This window comes from Tasmannia lanceolata, unplaced genomic scaffold (assembly GCF_043159265.1).
Source record: "Tasmannia lanceolata isolate RefF3 unplaced genomic scaffold, GAP_Taslan_0.1 ptg000018l, whole genome shotgun sequence".
Taxonomy (NCBI): domain Eukaryota; kingdom Viridiplantae; phylum Streptophyta; class Magnoliopsida; order Canellales; family Winteraceae; genus Tasmannia; species Tasmannia lanceolata.
In genome coordinates, this window is record NW_027518695.1 from 47114261 (window position 1) to 47128300 (window position 14040).

Sequence of the window (14040 nt, forward strand, 5' to 3'; positions counted from 1 at the left end):
AAAATAGATTAAAAAACTACTGGAAAACATAATTTTCAGCCATGGTGGGCTTATTTGATTTTTGGTTTTATTTTTCGAATGTTAACCCCGAAAAGGGTTATTTCTCAATGAATAAAATCAAAAACATATTAAATCAAGTCAACATTGGCTGATATTTGGTTTCCAGTGGTGTTTCAATTTTTTTAGATCACTCAAGAAATTTCAGAATTTTTTGAATTAGTTTGGTCTTATTTTGAATTATTTCAATATTGGCTTATTTGTAATAAATATCAAACTGATTTAAAAACTATTGAAACTTTTCAAATCTTAAGTTTAAATATAAATAGAATTTTTTATGAAACAATATTTTGAAAAATATGTTTTTTATTATTTTCTAATCAAGCCTCGTTTTGCATGCCGTAATTCTTTTTTATATTAAACTTGATATTTTTCAAAATTTTTCTTTACAAACTAGTAACATATGTTACTGGTATGTTAGAGAAAAAGTTTTAGGAGTTTTTATAAAGTTCTAATATGGTTTTTAAATTTTTTATGTTAAAACAGGTTTCAATTTCTAGAAAACAATTAAGTTTTTCCTTAAAAATTGAATGTTTGGAGGAATATTACTTTTCAAGTTCTGAAATTTTGACAGAAAATATTATGATTTATAGTAGATCATCTGTAATTTTTTCATTATTTTAGGATGTCAGTAGTCATGTGTTTTTTATTTTTCTTTCAAAATAGCTTGATTTTTGTGAGATCATTAATTGATAGGAAATCGTAATGAAAATTTATGAAATTCTTACAGTATGCTTTGTTTATTATCCTCATGTTACTGTAGAATTTTAGACTAATGTGGAATTTGTTTGCTATGGGTTGTTTTGTAATTCATACAATCTGGACTAAATGTAATAAAATCAGATTATGATAGTAAATCACCTTATTAATTCATGAAAGTTTTACAATAACCTTCTCTAGTTATGAGGACGTTTTTGTAAACATTTGAACTTGATTAGAATCTGATTACTATAGGTTGCTTTTTAAATCAACAACCTGGACTCAAACTATTAAAATTGAAAAATTAATAATAAATAATAATAAAAATAAATGAAATTTTTACAGTAAGCTCATTTCATCATTATCATGTTATTGTAAAAAATTTCACGTAATCAGAATTGATTTGCTATGTGTTGCTTCGTAAATCAACAATCTAGCATAAAATTGATGAAATCCTTTAAAAATAAATTTTAATTCCAAAAATCATAAAAAATTTCAGAACATCTTAACTTTTCAGTGAGCATGTAATCCTTAAATCATTTTAATAGAAACCATAGATGTTAGTAATTTCTTTTGTAATTTAGAGTACTAGGATAGTTTAAATGCTAAGGTTGCATTCATAATCGTATCCTAATTACGATCAATCCTTGACAATTTGAGCATTTAAATTATAGTTGTTGTTGGTTCCGAGGTTGTAGTCTATGAAAATCCTGAGAAATATGCTAGGCAATAATATACTATAACTTATATGTTAAATTGTGCAAGAATAGAAAGCACGATTCCCTTCCATGAAGGCAACCTATGCACAAGAATGTGTCAGCCCTTAGAGCCTTAGGTTTTTCTTAAATTTTAGACATTAGGAACCATTAAATAATAAAAAATCAGCAATTAAACAAATTGAATTAATTTAACCCATGTTTTTGGAACCGTTGGATAACAGTATCACTTCGTAGGGACCTTTAGAGCCGATTATGAACACTTACATTACGTTGTGTTCTAGGTTTTAGGGTGTCCTAGAGTTAGAGAGTTCAGCCTTATCACGACTGATTGCTATTATTAGCAATTGAGTCATAGATCTAGTTATACTAGTTAACTTATTTTTCCCATAGGACAAGTCTAGTTACCTATGATGTAGGTTCACCTGTATTAGTCTAAGATAAGACCATATAGCATCTTAGATGGAGTCCGAGGATTATAAAATCTACTCAACTTGAATTAAATAATCTCTTGAAAACTGTTGAAACAGTCAATCCAGTCTAGATTAGTGTCCTAGATGTCTTAGGCATATAGCTTAGTTTAGGCACCGAACAACGATCGACTCTAATTCCAGTGAGGCTTGGATACGTAGGCAGTTTTGGATGCTTTGAATGGCATACCGAGTACGAGTCGGCCCTTCTCACATGTGGGGTTTTAGGATAATTTACTTATTTCTTCTCTTAATTGAATTAATTAAAATACTTAGGATATTCTGAAATTAGAATTTAGGAGAACTCTCATATAGATTGAATTCAAACCAATCAAGAAAATCAAGAGATACATTAAGGATTATATTGAAATTATAAGGATTATATTGAAATTAGATTTTATGATGCATGCCACATAGTTCGCACATTAATATAGAGTTAAATGAGCCATTTAAAAGAAATTCAAGAGAGTTAACTTTTAAAATTGAAGACTGGATTATCAGACAAGAATGGTGCATGTGATGGTAATACCCCATACCTTCCATTCTCGTAATCAGGTAACGAATCTAGATTTCTGGTCACTTATGGGTCCTAGATCTCTGATCTAGGTGGCCACTCTGTCATTCTCTTTTGCGTGAAATTCGGATTGCTTTAGTAATCCCAAGTTCACGGAAAAGATTAATTAAATCAATAATAAAAAGCACACACCACCCGTGTGGGTATGAGAGACCAAAAGAGGGAGGCGGGTTGCGCCGCCTCTCTCGTGGGATCGGGTCCCACATGACCGTACAATTATCAAAAGTTCCCTTTTAATTATACCTATCTTTGTGTCCAATCAGTCAAGTGGGACCAATTTGCTAAGCGATTTTTCGGATTGATCAGGTCAACAAAGTGGCATTGCAGTTGCCAATTGAGGGAAGGTGGATGATAACCACCTGGAAGAATGGTGGACATGAAAATAAGGGAGTCTGTAATGGTAGTTACTAAAAAGTGCTCTTCTAGAGAACATAGGGTAATGAGGAGCGATTACCTGAATAAAGCTACATAAGGAAAAGTCTGTCTCCAAGGAAGAGGTCCTACAACCAAATCCAAACTTGTTTTAGCATTTTATTCTTTACTTTTCCAGCACTATACTTTTTACCTTTCGTAGTTGTAGCTTTTATCTAGATTAAGGAAGCAATGTAATCGTCTTCCCAGGTGAGTCTTTCTCTTTAATTCAACTATCATTCGCACTGGCATTTGTTTATGCCGTTCTGTTGTCTAGCTGAGTCGGACAGTCCGTCGACCCTAAGAGTTGTTTGCATTCTGCGTGCATCAATGACATCATTTGCGTCCTGTGCACATCGAAGTTTCTTGACCAATCGCGAGTCATTCACGTTTTGCGCGTGTCGATGTATCGTTCACATTCTGCCTGTATCGACATCTCCACTTTTGGTGTCATGTTTGTACTATAAAAAGTCCTTTCCACCTCTGTAAAGGTAGAGCTCAAGGAAGATATGTCATTCCCCTCTTCTTCTCAAACGCCTGAAATCCTATCTCAGGCGATACAAACATTTCGGTCGTTGACCCCTCGAATTGAGTTTTCAATTTCTTGCCTCTCTGGAGGCTGGCATGCCCGCGCATCACCACACACACCCTACACACTGTGCATTGACCCGACCCCACTGGGGGCATTTTAGACCTAACACAACCATGACATTTTTTCCATGGAATATTAGCTTACAAGTCTTGAGAAGTTGAGAGAGAGAGAGAGAGAGAGAGGTGTGTGGGGGGGGGGGGGGGGCGTGGGGCTAGGGAGATGTGGAGAATTGTGAGGCAGAAGCCAATCAAATACACTATTCTTATGTGGTCCCCATGTTTAATGCGATCAAACCTAGCCATACTTATCATTGATAAATCCTAACCATCCAATGGATAGTTAGCAGATGGGTGACCGATTGGTCGGTTCTGATCATCTGATCCACCGCAATTTTAGCGCGTGTGATACATTTAATTTAATGAGACCCACCAAGGCCATGATTTTGAGTCCGATGTCCAAATTAGTAATTGCACTCTTGAAGCCAATGTAGAGGGATTGCTCGCCTATAAAATGGAGTTTTAGGGTTTGGTTTGTATTTTAGGGTTTTGAGATTTGCAGAGAGGCATCTAGTTTCACGTCCATTCTCGCCTTGTTTTTTTCCCAAATGGGTCACTCTAATGTCTGGAATTCTCACCCCAAGAACTATGGCCCCGGATCTCGCGCATGGTAACATAATCTACTTCTCTTTCTCGTGTTTTTCATCTATTTTACACTCTTTTTCCTTTTTTGTTTGTTCCTTGCTTTAAGTTGATCGTTCTCTCATTCTGTGAATACTTCCCTATTGTTACTATCATTACTGCTTATGTTTGTATTCTGTGTTACGCAACTAAATGGGTTCCACTTAAGGTGAAATAAGTTTGTTTGTGTTCTGGGTTGCTCTCTAGCTCTTTAGCTAGATTAGGGGTTTTCTATAAATAATGTGTACTTAGCCTTTCTTGAATCAACGAAGAAACCTATTCCAGAAAGTGTGCCTTTGGAGCACAAAGGAGGACTAACCCTTCATTTTCAGAAAAAAAAAACAAAAAGCAAAGGAGTGAGGGGGCGCTCCCTCGAAGTGGATCAAGAGGCTGATCTTCTCTCTAAGAAGGTCAATTCCGTTACGAACCACATTGGATTCTTAACATTTTGGGTCTATTTCTCTAGTGTCAGGATTAGACTTAGTCAATTTGAGCCAGGTAGATCCTTTCACCTTCTTCATGAAAATTTTCTAAAGGATTCATTAGCAGACCCCAAAGTTTGAGACAAAGGCTTAGTTGAGTTGAGTTGTTCTCTTCTTATTTATTGACGGGTTTTTGTCTTCAATTTTTTGTTTCTTCTTTTGGTATTGATGTTCCTGAAGTGAGATCATGTTCTACCTCGAAGTCTCAGGTTTTGTTTAACATGTTTGTTTGTGTTTTTGAAACATTTTATTCTTTTTTTTTTTGCTCGAAGGATTGCGTGGCTTGCATCAGTGTGGGACTTTTGGTATTATTGGAAGTGAAACCCTATTTGCTACTCAATTGAGCGTTTTGAGTTTTAAAAGCTTTTTGCTTGTCTCGTCGTTCCATATTTTCACATACTTACCATTCAAAAAAAAAAATCACATACTTGCTCAGGTTTTTATGTATTCAATCAAGTTTAATAAACCATGTTCATATTTGCTCGAAGAATTCTGTGGCTTTGCATCGGTGTTGGGTATTTTGATTAAATAAACGTGGAATTTGGGTCTGGTACTCGATTGAGTATTTTGAGTTTAAAAAGCATGCTTGTTGTCTCGTATTTCTATCTCCTCACATGCATGCTTGGGTCTCCTTGATCCCAATCCATTAGAAAAACGCAAGCCGGCCCTTTTATCTCACCAACTTTCAGTCAAGATTTTAAATTTTGGTTTCTGTCACCACCAAAACTGAATATTTTTTGTCTCGGTGGAAATTTTTGGCGAAATCATGTAAAAATGTGATAATAATTTCGTTTTTTTTTAAATTTTTTTCTGAAATGTGTAAAATACAGAAATTTCGGCGATTTCAGTCTCGTAAATTTCAGTGGAAATCACAACATTTCGGTTGACATTTTTAAAATTTTGGTGGAAATTTTGTAAAAAGGGGTAAAAATGTAAAACTTCAACCTAAAGTTTGCTGAAATTTCTGAAATTTTGCTGAAATCTTGTAAAAAATTGATTTTATGTAAATTTCGTTTCAGCCTTGGCGGAAACCGAAATATTTTGGCTGTGTCGAAGTGAAAGCCCCAGGGATTATTGAACATAAATCTGTGCACGAACCTATGCAAACTGACGTTTCGGCTGAAATTTAAAACCTTGCTTCCGGTGAAGCCAACTGGATTAGTTGGCATAGCATAGTATTACCACTGCAAAAAACATAGCATTAATACTGTTACCTTGTTGTTTTGAAATGATTTCTATTTGTCAAAACTACTTTGGTATTTCTTGGCTTAGAAAAACTACTGAGCTATACCTAAAATATTCAAACCATTATGGTTGATAAGATGCAAGCTCCCAGTTATCGATTAGTTTCTATAGTTGAGAGTTAAGACTCTGCCGATAGTAAAGCTTATACGATCTGCTGTTGTGAATGTAACATTAGAGAAATTATATACCGTGACTTGATATTTGATCCAACAGCAGCCCACTTTTTAAGAGGCTGTTGTTGGGTCAAATATCAAGGGCACGTATCGCCTGCACTGGACTTCACACTTGGGCACCTTATAAAAACTCGTAACATTAATACTTTTGTAGCAAATCCTAGAAATTTCAATATTTATGATGATGCACAAGATTCAAGCATTCTAATTGGAAATTACAATGGTGTGCTGCCATATTAAGAAGTTGCGGGTAGTATAGTTTAAATAATCTCTTGTTGATATTGCAAACACACTAAATCCTCACATAGAGGAGTGCTTTAGTGTGGGTGGTCTGGGCTGGACATCAGCGAGGTCTAATGTTGATCTCCAATAGCCTATAGCCCATGCCGTTCTGACAATTCTAATTTCCAATAATATATAATTTTGGCATTTGAATGTCGATGGTTGGCATACATAATTTTTTACCGTCTGCATTCAACGATCAAAAATACATTTTACCGGTGTCAGGATTGTCTGATTGGCATGGTGTACAAGCCATCCTATGAGATCAGTTCTACTATGATTGACCTCTTGGGAATCCCCAATGCTACACCCCATCCATAGGTCCCATGCTAGATCATGAAGCAGCCGTAGAGGGCTGGCCAAGTGATGACTTCATCAAGACTAATGGTCCAAGCCATAAAGGAGAGATAATTCCCTTTTGTTAGCTTATCCATTTCTCATTTACCTTTGTTTCTTATTTGAACGTGAATAAGGGAAGCATTATTGTATGTTACTTATTTGGACATGGATAAGGGAAGCACTAATGGGTGTACTAGTAATTTTATACTTCTATTGAAGTATTGTCATTTAAGGGTAAAACATGCAAAGTAGGGGGGATTTTTTCCTCATGCTTTGAAAAGAGTGGAAGCCTTTTGAGTTTGAGGAAGACTTTGAGCGCAGATGTGTGCACGATCTCTCCTCTTGGGTTGATTGGCTGCACCAATCAGTCTTTTTTGTCTGTGTTGTATTTATCATAGGAGGTTTCTTGTGCGAGTTGTGATTTTCCAAGATATGTGCCTATAATTTGGTTTTGATTCGTGATGAACGCAAAATGAATTGGAGTTGCTTGTTGCATTGTTGCATTTATGATGTTGACACAACGATGATTGGGTCAAAGCAGCAACTACCAAGAAAGTTGGATCCTTTGATCCATCTTTAAAAAAGGGTGAGCAATGAAAATCAGACGATCAATCCATGTTGTAGGAACTGATTTGAAACAAAATTGTCTAGTACCTGCTACAAACACTAATGCTTTTGTTGTTCATATGGTAGGGAACGCCCTTGCATTGTGTTAGAGGGCTTATCTTCAAGTATTGTTATCAGGTTTTGGTCTACCCGAAGGCCCTAAACCGACTTATATAGCAACCCTAAAACTAAAATATAACATAAAAAATACTCATTGAAAACGTTCTTAACTTGATCCTTCTCTAGACTGAATACTTCTCTATCTCAATTTAATAAAGTGACACCTAAGCATAAAGACAAACTTCATCTATTAATTCAAAATTGTTAAATACTAATTTTTCTTATTTTGGATCTCCCAGTTCTTCTGAAGGTCAAATTCAATCAGTTTAAAATAGCAGCAACAGTGGTATCTTAGAGAAAATTACCTAGCAGGAGATATTATAGTAAAACATCTTTTAATGCACCATCAACTTGATTCTTCAAGAAAAAAAATACACTACTGGTTTAAGATGTGCACCAAGTAACCATGGGATTGCACATTATCTAAACTTATGTAAATGTGTTTTCTTTGATATGGGCTTTTGGTTTAACCACATCAACTTTGGTCAAATCACACGTGGAGCATGAAAAGATGCCCCCCACCCACCACATACACACCTAAAAAAAGTCTTCCTTAATTCAGAAAACTTAAGTTCTGCTCTTATAGTTATTTACTTATAAACTAGGTTCTGCAATACAAAATTAAAAAGGTACTTCGAGTTTTATAGGATGTGTTCCTTATTCCTTTTTTTGGTACTAAGAATCTTTTTGTTTATTTATTTGTTTGTTCAGCCGTGTTTGTGGAAACGTGCATGGGTTGATCAGAAAGTATGGGCTCATGTGTTGCAGGCAATGTTTCCGCAGCAATGCCAAGGAGATTGGCTTTATCAAGGTAAATGTTTATGCTTACAGGTGATGACATGATTTGAACTATTCTCTACCTCTGTCTGTACCAACCTTGGGTCCATCCTGCATACATTTTACCTTTGAATGTCAAAGTTTAAATAATGTTATGTAGTATATTATTACCCACAGATAGACCGTGCTATCTAATGTGTGTACTTGCCTATGATCTTGTCCTAGCCACATTTAATGACTTCTGTACCACCATCTTGTACTCTAGATTTTACCACACCAAAATCTTATGCGGAAGCAAGTGGTTTTCTCAAAGAGTAGAACCCTGCCAAAACTTGTTCTTCTTTTCATAATCCTATCATATTGACATAGTCTATCCCCCTTTAATCTCATCCTATTTGGCCTAGTTTTTTCTATGGAGTTTTGGCATAAAAGAGTCCCCCACTATATCGTATTTGCAAAAAGCATATAGTTTGCATATTTGCAAAAGAAGTCATGGCTTTTGGCCATGTTTTTCAAATGAGGTTAAGTTGATGGTCTTAATTCAAACAGCAGACGATTTTATATGAAAATAAGACAAGTTACCCTTTATTTAAAGAATTCTAGGCGTGGCATTATGATCTCCCCACACCCCTTGGTTTTTAAATGAGCCAATTTGCACGCCAGCCATTTCTCCCTGTGTTTTACTTTTGATTCTGTAGATACCCTTTTTTTCACTTGGGCATGTTCCTTCTTCACTTGATATAACGTGGCGTACCCAATATAGCACACCTTTGGCTTTGCTTGATCAGGATAATTCAGTTGCTGGCCATTGTTTTGTATCTCCCACTTCCATATAATATCATAATGTGTATTGTTTGGTTGATGATTTTAGTGGTGCAACCCAGGTTGATTTTTGGGATTTTGTTGTTGATTTTAGTGGTGAAAGTCAGGTTGATTATTGGGAATTTTGGTTGAGATTTTACTTTAAAATCGGGTCGGGTTTGGTTGATTCCAATTCATTTTTTGCAAAAGATCAACCCAACTTGACCCAAGTTCTACGCCCAGCTGATTTCAACCTATGATAGTTTTGCACCTAACAACAAAATAACATAATATCGGGTGTCAAGATTGGATTATTGGTCTGATTTTTGGTGCATTGGAGATCTAAAGCAAGGCCTATCAAGTAGACCCTTTCTTTTAAAGGTATCAAGTGGACTCTTTGGATCAATCAAAGATGAGACTCATTATGTCGTAGTAAGGTAGTTACATTGCTCATTTAAGAAAATAGGTAGTTACGTTGGATTACAATGAGTAATGAACGATGATTCTCACATAGCCCAAGTAATCTATTAGTAATGAAAGTGGGCTATTGGTACTTGAGACAAGATGTTATACTTGAATACAACAAAATCTAGTAGCAATGGAAGCTTTATTTTTTTGAATGATAGCAATCAAAGCTTAATATGAGTTCATAAACGGCTAGTCCCTCTCTTCTCAAACATTTCTAAAAATATTCAAAAATTTGCATTGGGAGGCTGAATAACCCTCATAAAAGCTGTCCTGGCAAACGTTTCAACCTACTAGCTCTCGGTCTTTAAATGCTCAGTCAGTGTAATAAATCAAATAGAGCAAATCCAAAGGAGATTCCTATGGGGAGGATAAAAAGACAAGATACCGCTGGTAAGGTGGAAAGAGGTGTGCAAGCCCATTACGGTAGGGGGACTTGGAATAAGGAAACTTAGAGGAGATAAATCAGCCAAGGATAAAGGTAATTGGCAGCAAATATGTGGTGCTTCCTAGAAATTGGATTGGATTTCAGAGGATAGATGTAACTATGAAGGGGTGACGTGTTGGAGGGACATCATAAGGCAAAAATTCGAGTTCTATGAGGGGATTAGATACATAGTATACAAAGGAGACATGGTAAACTTTTGGCAAGATAATGATGCCACAAGTCATTGTTAAGGGAGGTGTTTCCTGACTTTTATGTAGTGGCTCAATATAAGGAAAGCCTTTGTAAAAGATTGCTTTAGCTGGAATTGAAGCAACATTTTCAGACATAACTTCTTAGACATAGAAAGGGTGGCTCGATTTATGGAATTGTTGGACTCATGCTACGTTAGGATGAATAAAAAGGACAAAAGGGTTTGGATTTGGTATTCCTCTATTGTGTTTAGTTTAAAATCATTCTACATTTGTGTCATTCCTTGCCCTCTTGTATCTCTTATAGCTAGAGTATGGAGTATCCAAGCTCCTGCTAGAGTCAGGGCATTTGGATGGACAACTTTCCTTGATAAGATCCTTACAGTGAACTATTTGATAAGCCGTAAAATTTTAATAATAGACCATTGTGCATTGTGCATAAAGGCTGGGGAATCAGTAGATCACCTATTCGTACATTGCAGGAAGAGCGAGGTTTGTGGCAGTATCTTTTAGAGATTCGCGGCATTCAAGAAGAAAATCTTATCGAGATTCGGCATTTCATGGGTTTTCCCACTGAAAGTTGAGGACCTACTATAGTGTTGGCACCTTGATACCTGGCCAGAAAGGGGGATGATATTATGGGGAATAATCTTGTTGTCTAATGTTGGTGATTTGGAAGGAAAGAAATGCTAGAATTTTATGAGTTGTAGCCAAAGTTTCATTGTTCATGTATACCAAGGCAATTGCGCTAACTCTATCGTGGGTGAAAATCCTTTTCACACCACATTCTGATCTTTGGCGTTGCGGAAGAGAGATTGGTGTCGTTGTGAAGCAAGTACAGTCGCACACCCCTAGGTAGGAGCCCCCAGATCCTGGGAAGTTAAAACTAAACTTTGACGGATCTAGTTCGGGAAATCCAAGGCCAGCTGGTTTTGGAGGTTTACCAAGGGACGGACTTGGGATGACAAAATGGGCCTTCTCGGGTCCAATAGGGGTCACTGACTCCAATGAAGTAGAAGTGAGGGTTGTACTCCAAGGGATCATATTGATAGAGAATAGTGATTTGGATAGCCTAATCTTGGAGGGAGATTCTCTCCGTGTTATTTAGGTGGCTAAGTGGCTCTCATCATCACCCCTGGAGGTTCGCACAATTCATTGAGGAGATTATGGATCGAGTAGCGGATCACAACATCTCCATCCGTCATGTAAGGTCATCGGTAAACAATGAGGCTATCCGTGGGAGCACATAGACAAATCTTAGAATTTTTTTTATTTTCTTCACCCCCCTTATGTGTTTTGATTTTTTTCTTTTCTCTTTTGTACCCTCACCACCTGGGTCGGTTTTTCTTTGTTCTTAGTATGTTAACTTGCCTTTAAAAAAACCGCTCCTATGGAGCTCCCAACATGCTCCTATTACTCCATCAGTCCCACCATGACCAACTTCCTTGTATCAAATCCACTCCAACTCTTCAAAGTACCTCATTAGAGCAAGCACGGAGGCAGGCTTCTTCTGAAGGTTTGTACCCTCACCACCTGGGTCGGTTTTTCTTTGTTCTTAGTATGTTAACTTGCCTTTAAAAAAACCGCTCCCATGGAGCTCCCAACATGCTCCTATTACTCCATCAGTCCCACCATGACCAAACTTCCTTGCATCAAACCCCCTCCAACTCTTCAAAGTACTTCATTAAAGCAAGCACGGAGGCAGGCCTCTTCTGAAGGGACGAGGAAAGAGGGCACATAAATTAAGATGGTTAGAAATGACTACTTTCTGATGTACTTGAATTTTGAATTGTATGTGTATGTGTGTGTACCAACACACGAAGATTGTTAGAAAGAACTAGTTTTTATCTACTTGAATTTTGAAAGACGAAGAAAATATTACATAAACGCTCCCATGACGCTCCAAACCTTAGATTCTTCTAGATCCCCACACTTCTCCGTCTCTGCCCCCGCCCCCACACTCGCACATGCACCCATTTCGTGCTTCTAAGGTTCCGCTATTAGAAACCCATATAAAAACACCTCTAGAACATATGGTAAAACTGGACCAAGAAATCATCTAGAACAATTCTGCTAAACTTTGAAAACCTCAAGATCAATAAAATTGGGGCAAAAAATTCCTCGAGAACAGATAACTGAACCTCTTGGGTGATCAATAAAAACTCACGAACAGATAATAAAACCGGAAAAATACAAAAAAAAAAAAAAAAAAAAAAAAAAACCAGAAGAAAACTCAAGAACAAAGCTAAACAACTACAAAAAAGTACACACAAAATAAAAATAAACAAGATAATAAAATCAATAACTTACCTACCCGTCTCAAGAAACTGAAATTGAAGATCTAGAAACTAGTCAGCGCGACCTTGGCGGAAATGGTGAAGCGCTCTCCATCTCCTTCTCTCATCTCTTTCTCTCTCTCTCTCTCTCTCTCTCTCTCTCTCTCTCTCTCTCTCTCCTATATGTTTTGGGAAAGAAAATAGGATTTTGGGGGTTTGGGAATTGAGGTTATTTTGTCTTTTTCTTAATTCAAAATCTTTTTGCCGCCTGTACTCCATCAAGGGACTGTTAATATTACGTTATATGCAAAACATGGCCAAATGCCATCACTTCTTTTGCAAATTAGCAAACAATACATCTCTTTTTTGCAAATATGATATAGTGGGAGACTCTTTTTTGCAAAACCCCCTTTTTCTATTCCCCCCCAAAAAAAGAAAAAGAAAAAGAAAAAAAGCTTTAGACAAATTAGCAATTAACTAGATGACTTAAACCAAAAATCTCAAGTACAAATTTCCCACTGGAACTGCAGTCCCTAACTCGTAAGTTTAACAAACAGATGTTTTAAACTAGCAGTAAACAATTTCCTTGTTGACTTTGTGTCAACCCTTCGCCTTTCCTCATGTGGCCCCTATTTTTTACTGCACGTTCAATACTTGCCAATCATATACTGCTACACATATTTGTGGATCCTTGTGGAATTGCAGTGCATTAGTGAAATATCTATATATTTGATGGTTACTACATCTCTTTTACCTGGCACAAGGTGGTATCTATTTTTGTAGCACAGACTTCAAATTAAGATCTAATTTGTATACTTGCCTGTGATCTTGTTCTAACCACATTTATTGACTTATATATGTCCGTCTTTTACTCTAGATTTTGCCGCACCAAAATCCTATGCGGATAGAAACAGTTTTCTCAAAATGAGTTATTTGCATACTCCTATCATATGTCAAGTGCCAGCTTTAGACAAATTAACTAGTTGGCTTCACCAGAAATGTTAAAAACTTTGCACCGGAACTAGAAGATATTTTTGTAGTAAACAATTTTCTTCTTGACTTTCTCAATCCTTGACAAGTATTGCATATGTAGCAATTTCGAGGAAGTTCAGTACTTCAGTACTTGTCAATGATCTACTGCTACACATATTGGTGGACCCTTGTGGAAATGCAGTACATTGCTGAAATATATTTATATTTTTTATGGTTACTAGATCTCTTTTTCCTTGCCTAGTGTTACAATCTGACTTTTCCAATCGTTATTTTTTCTTGTTTTCAACTTTCCAGTATCGTTGATGACAGCAGAGGCGGCCTTTTTAAGCGAGGCATGCAATGGAAGGGCGTGATTAGGGTTTGTGATCTTTGTTTAATTCAGAAATGTTTCTAAACTTGATGCTTAGGTAGTTATTACCACTGGGGATGTTATTCTCACCTGCTGTTACTTTCACACAACTGGATTTTGTTTGTTGATTTTATTTAATGACGTGAGCTCTCTAAATTTTTTAAAACTCGTCAAATTTGTTTTATATCTTGTGTTTGGATGCCCGTTGCATGCGAGTAGGGATAATCATATTCTCGGGTAGGGTTGGGTTCTGGAAAACCCGCCCTGCCCAATCCGAGTCGCAACCCTACATGTGGTCCA

General features: G+C 36.6%; 1 protein-coding gene across 1 annotated transcript; it reads left to right on the plus strand.

Annotated features, from left to right (window-relative positions):
* Window positions 1–4012: 4012 nt before the first annotated feature.
* LOC143851572 (small ribosomal subunit protein uS14z/uS14y/uS14x) lies at window positions 4013–13906 on the plus strand. The gene is made up of 3 exons (XM_077361046.1): window positions 4013–4185; window positions 8155–8254; window positions 13686–13906. Exons 1-3 carry the CDS (start codon window positions 4124–4126, stop codon window positions 13692–13694), a joined length of 171 nt encoding a protein of 56 aa, XP_077217161.1. The 5' UTR covers window positions 4013–4123; the 3' UTR covers window positions 13695–13906.
* Window positions 13907–14040: the final 134 nt, after the last annotated feature.